Here is an 18,965-nt window from a genome sequence, read left to right as displayed (position 1 = left end):
CACAGAGCCACACATACACAAAGAGCCACACACACAAAGCCACACACACAGAGCCACACACACACACACATAGCCACACATACACACAGAGCCACACACACACAGAGCCACACACACACACACACACACAGAGCCACACACACACACAGAGACACACACACAGAGCCACACACACACACACACACAGAGCCACACACACAGAGCCACACATACACAGAGCCACACACACAGAGCCACACACACAGAGCCACACACACACAGCCACACACACACACAGAGCCACACACACACAGAGCCACACACACACACACACACAGAGCCACACATACACACAGAGCCACACACACAGAGCCACACACACAGACACACAAACACACACAGAGCCACACACGCACACAGAGCCACTCACACAGAGCCACACAGAGCCACACACATTAGGAAGGCCCGGCGTTTTTAATTTCCCGTACTGTGCTGAAGGGTGACGCCAGGGGCTGGTGAAAGCACTTAACATAAAATACATTATTAAATAACCGAAACCCTTCAAAGTGCAGAACTCCCCAGGGCTTGTGACTCTGCAATGCACATCCAAGGCCAATCACCGGAGCTTCCTGTAAGCTTAAAATTGAAACCATAAAGTAGTTGTAGGCGGCAAGACTGCTGAGTGGATTAATGCGCCCGCTGAAGGGAATTGTGTGTAAGCAGCAAGTGACGGGTGTGTCTGCACTTCGAACCCTGACAGAACGGGCTCATCCTTTCAGCCCCTGCCCCTCGAGGTAGAGGAAAGGAGCACTATTGCAAAGAGTGACGCACCTGCAGTTTACGTAAAAAGAGGTTATGTGACTTGTGGTGTGTGCAAAATATTGCAACACACAGGCCCAGCCTTCCAAACGAGTGAATGCATGTATAAAATGTGTAAATAATTATTTCCACTATAGGACGCGTTTGTGCGCCACCTAACACTTTGTGGGCCAAAAGCCATTGTAAAATGAACGGGAGCACATGTGGGATCAGACTTCTATGTGGGTGTCATAAGAAAGCACTATTTTTTTTATCCAAAGCTTTCTTCATTGGCAGGAAGCTTTTTTAGATCAGATCAGTATAGTGTATAATCCCATATGCATTACATCATATGATATAGGGTATGGCGGCATGGCGGGTTGGTGGTCCTGCTGATGATGGGTTCCCGCTCAGCCTCTCATCCTCTGGGGTTGATAAAATAAGTGTCGGTTAGCAGGTAATTTGTTGCCAATCCATCTCATTATCATTATACCAACAACGTTAAACTGATTATTAAATGCTGCCGTTCCATATATATTAATATTAATGCCCTACTCATTATACTACTAATAAAGTTCACTAATCATAGAAGTAACAAGTACATTGATGCTACTAGTGCTAAGACTCCCCAGACAATGCCAGAATTACGAAGAAATTGCTTCTAACTTACCAGTGCTCTAATATCATGTTAATATTAGCAGCATTTTATTAGTATTGCTATGATGTGTTTTATTTCTTTTGTTGATAGGCTCCAGCTGAATAAAAATTCAGTTTTACAATTTACCTTTTTGTCTTGTGCCCCTTCCAAAGTGAAGCTGGACGGCGCGTGCAGTAATTGGGGAGTGTGTACTGAAGAGCGCCCTGCTTCCAGGTGCTACAATAAAGCGCCGCTGCCTGGAAGGGAGGGCGGGGAGCCTGCGGCGGTGGGCGTTCTTGGGGCTGCCGGTGTGACAGGGTGTACAGGGGGTGGGTGGTAGGTGGAGGGCATCGCCCAGTTTTTGGCGGGAGAGGCAGTGAGATCTCATGGGAGGGCGCTATTCTTACCCTCAGGGGGATGCTAGTGCCCCTCGGCAGCCTTATCCTATGGATATATGGACTGGGCCATGGAAGCTCCTCTATGAGGATGGGGAGGGGCTTCACGGCGCTTAAAAGTAGTTACTCGCGTATCACACCACCAACGGGGCTCCTACTGCGTGGCGTCGAGGACACATGGCGAGCCTCTGCGACACGTTGTGATCTTGGGCAACCCCAGTCCGTTTATTTCAAAGTGTAAACGGAGCTGAGAGAGCTCTAAAAACAAGACGGGGATATTTGGTACAGCCACAGGTGTGTAGTAGTGTTGGACGGAGGTGTTCGCTAGGGCAGACTAGGCGTTTAGGCAGGGAGAATTCAACAGTGCAGGCACGGAGTGTGAGAGTGTAGGGCGGGGATGTTGGTAAAGCAGACTAGGCGTTAAGGCAGGGAGCATTCAACAGTGCAGGCACTGAAACTCACAACAAACATTGGTAAACCCAAGCGGTGTGGCGGCACATTTGTCTTTAAGCCCGTCCTTTTCAGACTGGGCGGCCTGACTTCATGCTGTGGTAAAAGGTTCCTTATCTTCTTTATGGAGCCATCTGGACCCATACAGAAGATAAGAAACCTTTTCTTTTACTCCAGCAGTAAGTCAAGGAACCCAATCTGAAAAGGACGGGCTTAAAGAGAAAGAAGAATGTCACTAGAACCTCTTCTCCAATGGCTGGCCACCGTTTAGGAAGCCAGCCAATGGAGAAGAGGGGCGGGGCTTAACCTTGCTAGTGATATTCTCTTTATGTCATTAAATCTCGCCAGCAAGACTGCGCATGTCTGCGCAGCCATCCAAGGCTGAGACCTAAAAATGAATTTGGTCCGGGCATGTGGTGATCCCCAGGGCCCATGGGGGTCCGTGAGGCTCCCCCATTACAAATTTAAATAACCCCGAGCAGGTGAAGGTACCCAAAGGGGTCTGCGAGACCTCCCATTTCTTTAATATAACAGTGCCCTCATGTCCCCCAGACCTGGCCCACCCGGGGGCTTAATAATAGAGAAGTGCAGGAGTGTGTGATTTTTCTTTATTTTTCTCTTCAGCATTGTTTAAGTGCTGCATGAATACTTTACACATTTCCTTTAAGTTTAGCCTGATTGCTTTCGTACCATGCTACCAAGGGTAAAGCCCAGGTTAATTTAGTGACTTCTTGTGCTTCAACCTGATGAAAATTGTGGTTGTTGCTTGAATCATATTTCATCCCTTCAATCAACAACCCAATTTCACATAACGTCACTTTAATCTTTCCTTTTTTCCGTGAATATTAAAGTTTTTTTTAAATATAAAGTAACATAATATTACCATCCCTAACAATACTTAACCTTTGTTTTTTCAGGTACTTTCTAGTTTTATTTTTTTTACACAAAGTATCATCTTACTACCATACCTAATTATAACGTCACGGGTCTATGGTAGCAGGCCCCTCACCCAACCTAATCAGGGGCGGCCAACACTCCCCTCCCTCACGATGCCATGCACAGGCAACCAAAGAGAACACTCATCACAATTTAAAGGGGTGTCATATCAAGGGATCACCTCAGCAGTATATAAAAGCAGGCCTTTTAGCTTTGTCAGGGGATGACTACATCATTATACAAGGTAAACCTATTGGCTTTGTCAAGGGACCACCACATCTTTATATGAAAACAATCCTATTGGCTTTGTCAAGGGTGACCACATCAATATATGAAGGCAAACCCATTGACTTTATGAAAGGATATTGGCTTTGTTAAGAACAGTAAACTCTGCAGGACTCTTTCTTTTACACTCCTTAGGACATATGATACAGTCATAAAATCAACCACAAGGAGTCTATGCCTTCTTTAGCTGAAAAGAAAAAGCTCCAACTCTGGAAATGCTAAGAAGCACCATAAACTTTTCATGGGGTCCTGCTATATATGCCCCATTAAACATAGGGCTAATTTTAATGAATTATTTGTGAGGGACTGCTGCACTCCCTGCAGTCATCACAACACTTTTGTAACATGTTGGTGGTGCTCCAGCGTAGATTATGGCACCATAAAGCAAGAAAAAATATATCTAAATTAGAAGTTAATTTATTTTTGCTTGTTGAACCTTATTTACTTTTTGGGGGTGTCCCGGTCCTACCAGGGATACCCACAGATTTATATTTTGTTGGAGCTCTGCAGCGGGGGAGCCCTAAGGACCGCAAGGTCCCGACAGCTCCTCACACATAGTCAGTGAGAAATTGGGTTGCTGGCTGCCTGGGGTGTTAGCCCTTCTCAAGCAAGAGCCACACTCCAGGCAGGCTAAATAACAAAAAGTCACTAAATTAACTTGTGCTTAACCCAGGGTAGTTTGGCCCGCAAACCAGTCAGGCTTAACTTAGAGGCAATGTGTAAAGTATTTATGCAGCACACAAACAGTAATAAGGTGAGTACACAATACAAGAAAAATCCCAAACCAATTTAGGAAACTAGAGAAAATTATGATGTATGATTTGACCCAAAAACAACAAATATCCAATAATAAGAACCAGAGTTATGATTTTTTAAAGTTTAAGGTTCAAACTGGTGCCTAAAAGATCAAAGCACAAACCGCGGACATCAAACCATGCGAGACTGGGTCAAAGTAAAGGCCAACCATGATGGAGCGGGCTTCAGATCCAAGAAGTGGATTGAGCCTGATAAGCACTAACCTTCAGACTTAGAAACATTTCTGAAGAAAAATGTCCAGAAAGCTAAAGTTCAGTGGGATAAGGCTGCCGGAAATATTCGAAAAGGGAGCATCATCATCAGATGGCCTTGGGTCAAGAAGAATTCCATGTTCAGACTAGTTTTTCTAAATGGAAGTTGAAAAACTCCAGCGGGAAGAGGCAGGAGGCTATAGCCGAAGACAGTTCCATGAGGTCGGATACTCCATTGGCGAAGGACCACTGAAACAGATTTGCTGCTGTGGAGAAGAATGTAGTGGGAGAAGTCGTGAAATCAATCCGACCGGCGATGCACCTCTGGTAGGTAGGTGAGCAGGTGGATCCCAGGCTACTCCTGGTTCGCAGAGCACATTTTGGCAACATTTTGTCTAAGTCCTTAGTTTTGGAAAATGGCCATCTGGACACCTTTAGCATTACAACCAAGGGTCCAGGACTGATAGGACACCCCTTAGGGGCTCAGGGCTCACTCAGTCTGGGTCCAGATGTGGTCCCAAGATAGTGGGAATCTGTTATATCCCTGTGGCTCTGAACAGGAGGCAAACAAATTAGCCCTTGAAGTCACTTCTGGTAGTCCTGGATGCAGGTGTAGATGTAGGGCTCAACAGCAGGTCTGGCCTCTGAGGGTTCAAGGCAGGATCCATTCAGCTGGACAGTCATTCCAGGCACAGCAGCAGTCTGGCAGAGTGCATTGCAGGTCACATCAGTAGAATGGGTCTGAAGGTCCTATCTCTATATCATAGTTTCCTACTTCTGGAAGGTCGGAGAAGCTTCTGGAAAGGTTCTTTGAAGTGTTTGTAATTTCCTGACTCCCCTGTCCTTGCTCCAAGTTGGCTGCAGTAATAATACAGGGTAGCTAGGCACAGGCTATTCAGGTGTAAGCATGAGCGTAAAATCCGTTCCGCTCGCGGATTTTGTGGATTTTCGGCAAATTCGCAATCCGCGAACTCTCGCGAACTTGCCGAAAATTCGTAAAATCCGTGCGAAGCGGATTTTTTGCTTGGTCGCACTTGCCAACTAGAATACTATACAATTTCGCGGGAGTAAACACTTGCGAACACGTAGATGCGGCGGGCAGCGACAATCTCGCAATTGCGAGATTGCAAAATTTGCAATTTCGCACAAGAAATCCACCAGCAGGCAGCATAAACCTTGAAAATTATGATTTTTATCAGAATAACTCCTCAGGTTGACATTTGCCTGCACTTTTTCTTTGCAAGGAGTCCATTTTGGGGGGGGGGGGGGGTGGGAGGAAGGAAGTGCCCCACAGTCTCCAACTTCCTGTTCCTGTCCAGCAGGCTCCTCCCAGTGCTTTCTTCATGTGCTGGTCACTTTGATTTGGATCTTGACCTGGAAGGATTACTTTTTGTGGATGCTGCTGGATATTTGGATTTTTCCAAAACTGAAAGCACTCAGCAGGTGCAAAACAATCTTATCATTAGTAACCATTCCCTGTAGTGCTTCCTGAGGGGCCCCTTCAGAGTTCATTTGCCTACTTGCAACTATTCTATGACCCTGCTCTGACCCTCACAGCAGGCTCAGAGAATAGCTACAAGTATACAACAAAGGTCCTGTTAAAAAAATTACACTGCAACAGAAAGCAATTACAGACAAAACTGAAAGCACTCAGCAGGTGCAAAAGTTCAATCTTATCATTAGTAACCATTCCCTGTAGTGCTTCCTGAGGGGCCCCTTCAGAGTTCAGTTGCCTACTTGCAACTATTCTATGACCCTGCTCTGACCCTCACAGCAGGCTCAGAGAATAGCTACAAGTAGGCCACAAAGGTCCTGTGAAAAAAAATTGCACTGCAACAGAAAGCAAATTACAGATAAGGAAGCAGGTGCCAGCCAGACTGGATGTTTAAATTCAGTGACACATTAATCAACCCTAAATTAATTCATGTCAGTTGAAGCAGGGCAGGTGTGCTTGCTTTTTTTCACCCCCATAATCTACAGTGATAAACCAACCAGAGGGTGGCAGTGATGTACCAGAGGGTGGCATGGGTGTACCAGAGGGTGGCAGTGGTAAAACAGAGGGTGCTGTGAACATGTGATGATGAACCAGACGTAGAAACAACATAGTCGCGGCCTTTGCGAGCCGACAAGTAAGTTCGCAATTGCGAACTGGTACACAACCCTCGCGAACTGGCAGAAACCCTTGCGAACACAAAAAAAATTAAAAATTCGCGAGAGTTCGTGGATTTTGCGGATTGCGAATCTGTAAATACGCAAGTTCGCGGATTGCCAATTCGCAAAATCCGCCCATGCTTATTCAGGTGTAAGTGGGGCTGTGCTCAGCTCCACCCCATCCTGCAAGCAGATTGCGTATCCATGCACACCTAATCCCTCCATTGTGTGAATGTCTGGGAGTAATTAACACAGTCTAACTGTCAATTACACCCAGTCATTTAACCCAGGCCAGCCTACAGGCACAAAAGGGCTAAGGACAGGAAAATGCCAACTTTCTAAAAGTGGCATTTTCAAAATTGTATTGAAAAATACAACTTTACTATTTAAGAGAGTTTATAATTACAATTTCATAGATACCAAGCATGACATATCTACTTTCTCTCTATTAGAAATTACAACTTATTAAATGAAAAGGGAAACCCCTGCCCTATGGGAGGGGTACGCCTCACAGTAGTAAAAAAACACATTTGGGAGTTTTTCACTGTCAGGACATGTAAAACTCAAATGTACATATCCAATGGTTTAATTACACACCACCCTGCCTTATGGGCTACCTAAGGCCTACCTTTGGGGGGGCTTATATGTAATAAAAGGGGAGTTTAAGGCTTGGAAAGGGTTTTTTTTAAATGCCAAGTAAGCATGGAAGTGTCACACTGCACTCAGGCTACAATGGCAGGACTGGGTCATGTTTGATAGTGCTACATAAGCGGGTGGCACAATAAGTGCTGCAGGCCCAATGTTTGCATTTAATTTACAGGTAAATGGTATACCACCCTAGAAGGGACTTATAACTGAATTAAATATGCCAATTAGGTATGTACCAATAAAACCATATTTAGGGGAGTGAGTACAAGTACTAACACTGGTTAGCAGTGGTAAAGCGCACAGAGTCCTGAGGCCAACCGAAACAAATTCAGCAAAAAGAAGGAGAAGGAAGACAAAAACGTTTTGGGATGACCCTGCAGAGAGGACCAGGTCCAAAACAGCCCCTGTCATCTGGAGCCGCGCTCAAGCCTGTAACCATTCCGTTTGTGCTCCTTCCTCTTTTCTCCAGCCTGCGACGGGAGCAAAACGTTAAAGACATTGTTTCCCTGACTCTGACAAGGCATCCTGCCTATAGAGTGCAAAAATGGTCAGAGTGAGCCAATGTTATTAGAATAACAAAAAAAAACTCTAGCTATGGAACATCTGACTTACCTATAAATAACCAGTAGAGACAGCCATTGTGTTTTTTATTTATATTTATGTAGATCTCTATATGTATAGACAGACAGACAGACAGACAGACAGACAGACAGACAGACAGACAGATAGATAGATAGATAGATAGATAGATAGATAGATAGATAGATAGATAGATAGATAGATAGATAGATAAGATAGATAGATAAGATAGATAGATAGATAGATAGATAGATAGATAGATAGATAGATAGATAGATAGATAGATAGATAGATAGATAGATAGATAGATAGATAGATAAGATAGATAAGATAGATAGATAAGATAGATAGATAGATAGATAGATAGATAGATAGATAGATAGATAGATAGATAGATAGATAGATAGATAGATAGATAGATAGATAGATAGATAGATAGATAGATAGATAGATATTTGGGTGCTTGTAACACATTTTGGAAAAATTTAGTGGTATAAAAATCCATTCTTCACAGCGAACTATGAAATAAGAAACATAGGGGCATATTACCAACTAGCGATAATTTTTGTCTCTAACTTGTTTAGAGGCAAAAATTATCGCCGCACATCGGCGATTTTTATCGCAGATAAACCTTGCTATTAGCAAGGTTTATCGCAAATGCGATAAAAAACGGCCGCAATGCATGAATATCGCTGAAAAGTCAGCGATATTCATGCATTATCGAGCAAATGCTCTTAGCCATGTTATCCACCTCCCATTGGATAACATGGTGAAGAACTGCTCAGGGCAGGTGTTAGCTTTTGGAGATATTCGCGCTTAGCGCGAATATCTCCAAAAGTTGGTAATAGGAGATAGCGATGTTAGCGACTGTTTCCAGTCGCTAACATCTTGGCACGCCCACTTTGCATGTCATTAGTGATAAATATCACTGACATGCAAAGCGGGGCCCAAGATGGTCGCTATCTCCTATTAGCTGTCACTAACTGGTGTTAGCGACAGCTTGGTAATAGGGAGATCATTTTATCTCCGCTTTCTTGGCTTTTAAAGCCAAAAAAGCGGAGATAAACCCCTTGATAATATACCCCCTAGTTTGCGGTTCAACATGCAATATGGATTTCATCATCATAATGCCATCCCCAAACCACTCTGCAGAGTTTTATCATCGTCAGGGCTACTAGCATTGTGCAGCATGGACGCCCAAATTATGCGGTAGCCCCCCCTTACCCCTCACACACTCAAATTATATGGGACATGCTCTAAATATATTATTTTCATCCATTTGACCTAGAAACTATATTCAATGTGAAAACTACTAATTAACAATTATTATTAAGTAGAAAATTATGGGAAAACCATATTTGTGGGGTTAACACTGCAGCTATAGAATGACATAAATCCTCTGGGCCTCATTTTTGTTTTATCAAACAATTGTTCATGAAAGATCAACAAAACATAAGCATTTTAATTCCAGTCAGTGCCCACTGTTATATGCGCTTTGTAGAGAGCAGCGCTTTCAAGCCAACTACCCCAAGATAACCTTGTAATATATAAATACATAATGGGTAAAGTAAAATTGTCCAACATTGGCATCTTAGCACCTGAACCAATTGATGGCAACATTATATCATTATACGGTAACATTTTGCGCATGCTCCCCTATAACGATAGATAGATAGATAGGTAGATAGATAGATAGATAGATAGGTAGATAGATAGAGAAAGAAAGAAAGAAAGAGAGAGACAGAGGGGGATGCAAGAGGATGAATTACAGGTAACTTTAATGAGGCTAAGTGGTTTGTAAATGTCATCAACTATTTTACATATTTTCTGTTATGATTTTCTTTTTTAATACTGCATGTTTTTTTTCAAAGTGGGAAAATGTATATTCAAAGCAGTACTAACGAACACAGTTGTATATTGCAGTATAGTATACTAATTATGAGGCTTACCACTGACTGAAATGTGCAATACACAGTGATATCATTGTTGCAAATGAAGGGAAATAAATGTCCTGACACAATTTCAGTAAAATTTATTCCTCGAAAACCTACCAGCCTGTCCAGTAACAATAACCAGACATGTCATGTACATTCAGTTGGAAAACATCTTTATGATTCAAAACCTTTAAAAACACTGACATTTGTAACGTATAGTCACAAATACAACCATGACATCCTCCTACACCCAATTCATGCCCTGTACCCAGGACCTGTACCCATGGTATCTATTGACTTGATGGTGCCCAGCAAATATTTGGCACTAGATATGGCCAGGGCCTGTGCAAAACATCCCGGGTGCACTGGGACATCGTAGGAAGTCCTAAAGGCACTGCCTCGATGAAGCGTTATATAAGAAAGATAAAACACATCAAATTCAGTATCCTTGTCAACCAATGTTACCAAAGGTAGGGAATTTTCCTATGTAACTTTCTCATCTTAGACATACGAAAATAAATTGTACACATTTCCTCAGTGTTGAAAATAGTAAATATCCCTAAACACTGTGTCGCCTTATGCCTATATTCCCATGCATCTCCATGACCCCATCATGCTTCTGCAGGACCTCCCAGACAGAAACAATGAGCCAAGCACTCTTAACACACAAAACAATGCCCTTTGTGTTGTGAGATGATACTGCATGACAGCCATTCTATGACATCCCAACTGGTCTTTGCTGATAATAACCGGACTCTGGATATTAGGGCAAACCTGCTACTGTGTTTTGCCCACATTTGCAGGTGATTAATCCATTCTGTTCAAGATCCAACCGGCTGCACAAAATGTGTGGGCACACTAGGCCCCGTCTCCCTCCAACACAGATCAGATTGGTTCCCAGGGGGTTCAAGCAAGAGCAGGTAAAGGAAAATGGTGACAGACTAAAAAAAAAAAAAAAGATTTTACAGCCGGTTGAAAGTTAGCTCTGGTAAGGGGTGGCTGAAGGCTGTCATCAGTAGCTCCCTGCCGGTTAATAGGTTGCAGAGGTTTCAGAGTATGTCTTACGTTGAGATTTACTCCCTATTTAGGGCAATAACACTCTGGATGCCAACGTTTACTGAAGGGAATACTGCAGTTACTTATATCTGCACCACTTACTCTAGCTGTGGCAGCCTAGGAGTGCGTGGCAAGTAGAACCTCTATACTTAGTGCATTAGGAAGCCCCCCCCCGCATCTCACGGAAAAAGGCAGATCTTCCAGCTCAAAGGCACCCCTGTTGAAAAATCTAGAGGGTCATCACACCTCTTCAAATGGCTTTTTGTTGTTAATAGTAGACACTTGTTAGGTCTGTGTGAGATGATTATCGGCTACTCACGTACCTCCAGTGCAGATCATGCTGGGTTCAAACCAGCAGTTGGAGTCGGTGCCAGGAGCGAAGCTGTAAGGGAAGTGGATGTCATCTGTGTAAGTGAGCATTCCCCTGGCAAGGTCGATGAAATGGGTCGGTCGGAGATAGCGATCCCGGCCATCGGTGTCCAGCAGTATATAGTTAGTCAGCGGGTCACCATCCTCGTCAGATGTCACATTGTAGTTGAAGCCCTCAACAAACATGTTGGGGGCATGTTGAGCAATGCTGGAGCCCATCACCCATTTGCCCTGCACCCGGGCACCCTCCACAGCCTTGGCTAGGAAGTAAATTGATGTATAGATGGTACCAAAGAGGGGAGAGACCTGGGGAAAACAAAATTCAATTACCAAAAACAGTATTTACTCTAGGACCATCTACAATATACAGGGAACCCAAACACAGTGGACACTGATTAATGTTCACATACAGTACATACCCTTTACCCTACAGCACACAATCTGGATAAGTGGGAAAGTAGGGATTAGAATGAGGGTCTACTGATTTCACATTTGACAACTGAGCCAGTAACCAAGTTTCTTCCACAAAAAACAAATTTTCACTAGTAGTCTACATCACTACTTAATACAATTTCACTCAATGGACAACATCTCATTTACTAGACAGAAACTCCTCGACTGGACCTTATTTGTAACCCTAAACTACTTATTCAGTATGTAATATTGTAATATTTGCTGTAATAAAACCCAATCTCCTCCATTTGCCCACATAATTTCATTCTTAGCATACATTTTCCACTACATTCCACTTATTTCATTGAATCATGTTTCCGACTTGACTACAACGTCGCTACATCACTCTTCCTCTCTTGGACCACACCACCTCCACTAAAACAGATCTACTCCATCTGCAGACACCCTCTCCACTCAACCACACCTCCTCTGCCAGACTAAACATATTCTTGTTATAGCAGCTATCTTTCACTAGACTGCATTTCCCAATCTAACCCATGTCCCACCCACTAGAACATATTTCATCCAATATACCGCATCAACAAATTGGAAGCGACTCCACTGCGTCAGCAGTGAAAAACATGATCGGCACATCACTGTGTGCTGTACCAAACATTTTCAGAACATATGGGCCATTTGCAACCTTGATCCCTCAACATTAAATTCTCTGAAGTAACAATCCGTGCAGTTCAGTTCACTCCTCTAGTCCTTCAGATCTAAGTAGCAGTCAATAACAGGAACTCACCACACATGAACTCAGGAGAGTACTGAGACTGCTTTCCCGCCTAAAAATACTTCAACAGTTTAAGCGGCACACCCAAAAAAAGATATTTGGAAACTACAGAGTATCCAGCCCAACTGGCCAGACATCACAAGACCATTTCAAATCACTCCATTACCTCTTCATGAAGCTGAGATTCAAATCCAAGATCCTGGATGACATTAACAAAACATATCAGGACACACGGCTGATAGACCTCCAGAAAAACCCTCATTTTACAATACATCCTAATGGGGTGTATTGGAACTAGCAACCCCAAATCAGACTAACATGCCAAGATTTTTTTTAAACTGAGGATGAGGAAGTACAATATGGGAAGTGATGGGCCTGATCTGAGAGCAGCAATCATCTAAACAATGTTCAAATAAGAACGGAGTTCACAGACACTTAGAGCTAATCAAATTACTCTAAGTGAGCAAACCACAACTTCCTTTTTAAGGTGACACATATACAGAGTAATCACTCATGATGAGCTCATTCTGCAAAATGACCACTGCCATGCAAATCACCAAATCAATGAATATCCACCACTAGAAAATAGCCTCTTAAGACATCACAATTCCAAACTCACAAACAGTAGGATTTATTTAACTTTTAAGTGGCTGGATGCCTGGAAACCTTGGATGTCCTTCGGCTTTGCCCACGGCGGCTACCCTAAACACTTCACACATTTCTTCTGAATAGATTATAATAAAGAAGGGGAAGTTATTTTTTCCCGGGTGCTCTCCAGAAAATTAGCATCTGCAACTCTACACTGGATCTTTAATGCTGACTTGCTCTCTCAACAAACATATGCTATGCTTAGGACACCCTAGCCTGCAAGAGCTACAATCTAGCGAGCTAGAGGGACAGTAGATATAGTCACAATCTCTAATGGTTCTCAACATTCCTGCAGCCAGGACACCACTCCCTGTGCCACTGCACCAAGCTATACCTTAATGATGAGCGCTAACCAGGGTGACACTGGTCTTAAATTGCTTGTGTTCCGGTTCATGGAGGACCAGCACTGTGGGCACTGTGGTATTCAGGGAGGACTGTTCTTAATGAAGCAGTGTTGAAACTGATTTGCATATGGCTTGGTCTAAACTGAGGTGGCATGGTGTGCAAAGTAACAATGTACTTGGATGTGTCTATGAGTAATAACCAGCGGCTGAGATTAATTCAAGCATTCCATTCATCACTTTTTTGTTTTACTCAGGATGCCATGAGACTGCAGACTAAGAAGTGCAAAAACAAAACCACAATAGCAGGCTTTTTCCATCTATGCACCCAGGATCTGGAACAACATCCCTGTATCCATCCGTACCATCCCAACCATGCTCCAATTTAGGAAACAGTTGAAGGCTCACCTATTTAAGGAACACTACATCACAATGCATTCCACACCCATAGCCCAGCTTTATCTTATTACTCGTTGACTCTATGCTTCCCTTTGACCATGTACGGAGCTCCGCTGCTTTTTGGCTAGATTTGCGCTATAGAAATACCATATACATACATGGTGCTCCCTGGACACTGGTGGCTTTAGGTATATATCTGTTGTGAAACAGAGCCTTGCCAAACGTGTGTAGGCTTCCAGGAGACACACATGGAATGGGCACTGGAAATAGCCCAATTTCCCACTGGCTACTGTGACTTTTGTCTCTGGTTTTATTCACTATGATGATGCTGACTTTCTTTCTCATTGTATACAACATGCACTTCCCATGGACTGAATCCAACTACAGATAATATATTTCTCATTGTCTGCATTGATTCATGGCTTCAGTTAGCTTCTCTCTCCTCTTGGATACTATATCAATGTTGTTTTTTATTATTAAATGTTTAGAGACTTTAGCAATATTTAAATATAAATTGTCATTTACATGCAATGCTTTGAAACGTGTTTTAAATTAAGACACATTGCATTTTGATTGGAATGTTGAAGTAATTTCACTGGATACTTACCTGAGTAACTCTCGCCCAATCGGCTACAAACACTTCTAATTCCTTCACCTTCTCTTACTGTGCCTCTGTTCCAGTTGTCTGCACCCAGCACCATTTCTCTGAAGAGAATACTTACTACTGTCACTTTATTCTGCAAACAACTCGCCCTCTTGTGGGTGGTTAAAGCTAGCATTTATTCCAATTAACTTAAGACACTAAGGGCCAGATGTACAACGCTTTTTAGCGTGCGCAAACGGGTCTTAGACCCGTTTGCGCATGCTAAAAAGCATGGGCCAATGTACAAACAGGATTTTGCGAATCGCCAATAAATTGTGATTCACAAAATACTGTTTTGCGACTCACTATTAGGAAGGGGCGTTCCCTTCCTAAAGGCAACCGCAAAGCTATGTACCAATGTTTTGCTACCACAATTTCAGTTGCAAAACACTTGCAAATTACCACCTACTTCAAGTAGGTGGTAATGCATTCGCAAACGGGAAGGAGACCCCAGGGGACCCCTTCCCCTTTGCAAATGCATGCAATATTATTTTTCAAGAGCAGGCAGTGGTCCCAGGGACCACTGCCTGCCCTTAAAATATGAAACTAAAATGTTTCATTTATTCACGAGCCTCGTAATTTGCGACCCTATTGGGAATCGCAAACAGTGTTAAACACACTGTTGTACATGCCAAATAGCACCTTGCAAATTGCAAGTCGCAAATGCAATGCAATTTGCAAGGCGCTATTTGGCAGGTCGCACATCTGGCCCTAAATCTCTGTTTCGATTGGCAAGTGCCACAAATCCCTCTTTTGACACTTCCAAAAGAAACTCCTACTTTGATCTTAGGATGTATGCTTTATATCCCATTGGTCACAATCACTGATACGATTACTCACATAGATTGCCCTCACTCTTCTCTATTGGCTAAAACCTCCTAAGCTCCTTCAACTCAATTGGGCCACTTAGGCATCTTCACCCAAATCTGTCTCTTTTTCTTATTTTCATGAGCCCTTCTTCGGCCCCTTTCTCATTTCAGCAGCTTATTCTGCATCACCACTGGCTACAACAGTTTCTGCATGTTTTCTTTTGGTTAATACCACATTCTCCTTGTTAGAGTTTTTTTCCTATTTATATTCATATTAGACTCATTCCTCATTGGACAAAGATGTTTACCTTTTTTCTGATAGGCTACAGCCGTCCCTCTGTATGTACAGTTTAACTGCAACCCAGGGTGCCTCATACTTTAATTTGAATGAACCATGTCTACTTTTCTCTTTGCTACAGCCAATCATGTCCCTTTACCCATGGGATACTGCTACCCAGGAGTCTCTTGTCATCAGTGTTACCCAGATGATACATCACCCCACCACATCCCTGATTACCTCTTCCGCATTCAATTCAGATGGGATCTCGCCGTTACTCTGCGCCTCCTGGAAGGCGTCTTCGAAGTTCCTATCCTTTGAGTCGATGGTGATGGTAAGTACGGCATCGTAGGCGCGACGTAGATGAGTGTTGTTTCCAAGGAGGTAATAGGGTACCCGGTGATAAGGGAGGCTGTAGTGCAAGGTGTCATAGGGGAGGAAAACATAGGAGCCGTCTGTCATCCGTAAGTTGTCTGCCTTCTCCAGTAAGATTCTCTGCTCTTCACCACCAATCAGCACGGAATGCATGCAGAGGATAATAACTGCTTGGGGAAAACAGAGAAGAGTTAGAGTCATGAGTGTCTACATTCTATGATATGTCTACAGGCATGACAACGCTTCACTCAAGGTAGTACTCTGATAGCAAGCATGGATGATTATAACTCAGGTACTGGTGCACAGCCAGCAAAGGCAAATAGATATGCATCAGTGAGGACAATGACTACTTAAATTCCCTCAAAAGTTCATATCCTAAGACAACAACCCTAGTCTGCACATGAAAGTTAGACATGAATCAGCCGACAAGACAGTGACTCCAACATGTACAGGTGGAGGGGCAAAAGAATGGGTGGCAACTAATACTCTAGGGAAGATAGGTGAGAAAGGCCTCAATGCAAGTTTTGTGGAAGAAATAACAACAACATTTCTGCTGTTTCCAGGAAATTAGTGTGCAAAGCAAAGTATTTGCAGGAAAAAGTCATGCAAAAACAGTTTTGTTGAAATTTGATCCACACAGGAAGCATGGTCCTTCCCAAGACTTCACCACAAAATTTAAATGTCAGGCATACCTATGATTTAAATGTAATATGTGCTGGATTGTGCTTTATTCTGAAGACCACTTAGACCCAGTGCAAGGGAATTGAGATGATAAGCTTGAAAAGAGAGGCTCATTTTAGCACACATATATATTAAAGGCGTATGACCTGCAACTCTCTGGAATACGTGCAAATATGTGAAAAATAAGAGCTTAGATAAAAAAGAAAATACAATAAAACGTTTATCTCAGGAGGAGAAACCTTGAGCTGCCTCAATGGGATAGTAGTGTCTTATTCCATGAACTTAGTTGAGTGAAATTATTGAACTGCTGACCTTCACTATGCAAACTACCTACAAGATATTTCCTGATGGCCACATGTTTTGCTGAGATTTTTAATCCACAGTATTCTGCTTGAAACAGTGCCATATAATATCTAATCACTAGTTGACCCCTCCCTCTTCCATATGAATTTATTCGCCCTGGGACTTGGGCTGATCTTCAGGAAGGCGACTGTGACCTAGGATTTTGGCAGGAGGGCTGCGAGCAAAGGGCTGTGGACTCACTCTCCCAAGAGTCCAAGGAAAACCCGCGCCCGTCCACCTGGGCTGCTCTCCCTCATTGCCCCGCCCACTCACCCACTCAGAGTAAGCACCCTACAAGATACGTTGCATCCTGCTGCGCGGGAGCGCGCGGGAGTGCCCGGGGCTAAGCCCGGGCAAAGGGCGGGCCCTCTGAGGCCCTCCGAGAACCGTAGAGACCGGACCAGACATAACCCTTGGTACTTTGTTGTTCCCTATTTCTGTATATGATAATAGATTGGCCTGTTGGACAACTTCGAACTGTTGTCTCGTTTCTTAGTACATTGCTTAGCTTGAGTTGATCATGTCCGACAAACAGGGAGGTTTGCTAAATAAAACGCTCGACAATTATTTTACCAAGGCCTCCCCTGATATCCCTCTGGAAATTGCTTTGGCAGAGCGGCGAGCAGAACGCCGTCGCTCTGTGGAAAGCATGAAAAATCAGGCAGTGTCGCCATTACTTCTACCTACTGCTTCCACCAGCGAGAATACCCAGATAGCCAATGTAATTGTTCACATTCTGGATACTCAGCCTCCAGAAGTGAACAATATTACACCCAGACTAACCATTCCCTCCGAGTTGGCTATGATTGGTACCTCTCCAATTACCCATAAGAGTACTTCCAACATCACAAAGGCATCTGTCCATATATTAGCCAAAACAACGCGAAATAGGGTGAAACATCCCTTGTCTGTATCCAGGGTACATGGCCCTCCTCCCTATAAGAAACGGCGAAAAAGGGGGGATTCGCTACAACCAAAGTTAAGTAATTCTGACTTTGGGAAAAAGACGAAGACTCTTGTTAACAACGCTGTCAACCCATTAGTAGATACAGAAGGGTCTAACATTATATCATTGGTTTCACCCAAAATGCATATGGACGAAGAGGGCATTATGGATACTATTATGGTTGATAAAGCACCCCAAGTAAATCGAGACCTTGTTACACTAGATACCCTAGAAAGCTTGTTTAAAACCTACTCCGTGCCAATTCTAGAGAGGCTGATCGAAGTGGAACTTAGACTAAGCAAAATTGAGCGTGCATTGGGAAGTAAGGGTGTTGATACCATCTTAACCCCTAGCAATGTACTGCATAACACCACGATACAACCTGAATCTATTCTAGTTGTACCAGTCTCTGCCCCAATTTCCATCCCATTGACGATTCCCTCTACTTCCAAGCATACAGGGAACAAAACGACTGCCCAGTTCATTCCACCACCCAATCAACCACAAAATAAACCAGATCCAATACCAGCTATGTTAGTTAGCAAATCTTCCAATGCTACGGCAAACACACCCCAGGAGAGACCAATAATAGAGGCGGGGGGCCCTAAGTCCAGCTGGGGGAGACCTAAACAGGCTCCTCTACCTGAACTACCGCCAGAGGCAGTGCCCTTTGTGGTAGTCTTAACTGGGGTCCCTGTGTTGCAACCAAACAAGCGGGAGGGTTTTGCCCAATTGAAGATTAAGACTATACACTGGCCAATAGCAAATCACATTAATGGCGAAATTGTTCACGTTCGCCGTCTTCAATGGCTGGGGGGCAGACCCAAAGACATCGAGGGTGATGTGGTGGTTGTGAACTTTAGGGATCCTAACGCTGTCCAATTTATATTAAATTGGTCGTCAGGCACTACTAACAACTGTATAAAACCAAGACCACTGACGTATTTTTATCCTAGGTCAGTGGTATTTCCCTCTCAGCACCAACCACCCCAGCAGATAACATCTCTAACCCACCCTAGTTGCTATCCACCGATCATACAGAGTGTTGGGAACACCCAATACACTCTGTTCCCGCCAACTAGACAGAATGAAAG

General features: G+C 43.5%; 1 protein-coding gene across 1 annotated transcript in view; it reads right to left on the bottom strand.

The window, feature by feature from the left end:
- GUCY2D (guanylate cyclase 2D, retinal) overlaps positions 1 to 18,965 on the bottom strand; it is a 345,795-nt gene that overhangs the window by 265,848 nt on the left and 60,982 nt on the right. Inside the window, exons 2-3 of the mRNA XM_078668830.1 lie at positions 15,768 to 16,069; positions 11,179 to 11,530 (exon numbers count right to left, since the gene is read on the bottom strand). Of these exons, the coding sequence (XP_078524956.1) occupies positions 11,179 to 11,530; positions 15,768 to 16,069 (654 nt within the window). The remainder of the gene's footprint in view (positions 1 to 11,178; positions 11,531 to 15,767; positions 16,070 to 18,965) is intronic.

This window comes from Lissotriton helveticus, chromosome 12 (assembly GCF_964261635.1).
Source record: "Lissotriton helveticus chromosome 12, aLisHel1.1, whole genome shotgun sequence".
NCBI lineage: Eukaryota > Metazoa > Chordata > Amphibia > Caudata > Salamandridae > Lissotriton > Lissotriton helveticus.
This window is presented reverse-complemented; position numbering and strand designations above follow the sequence as displayed.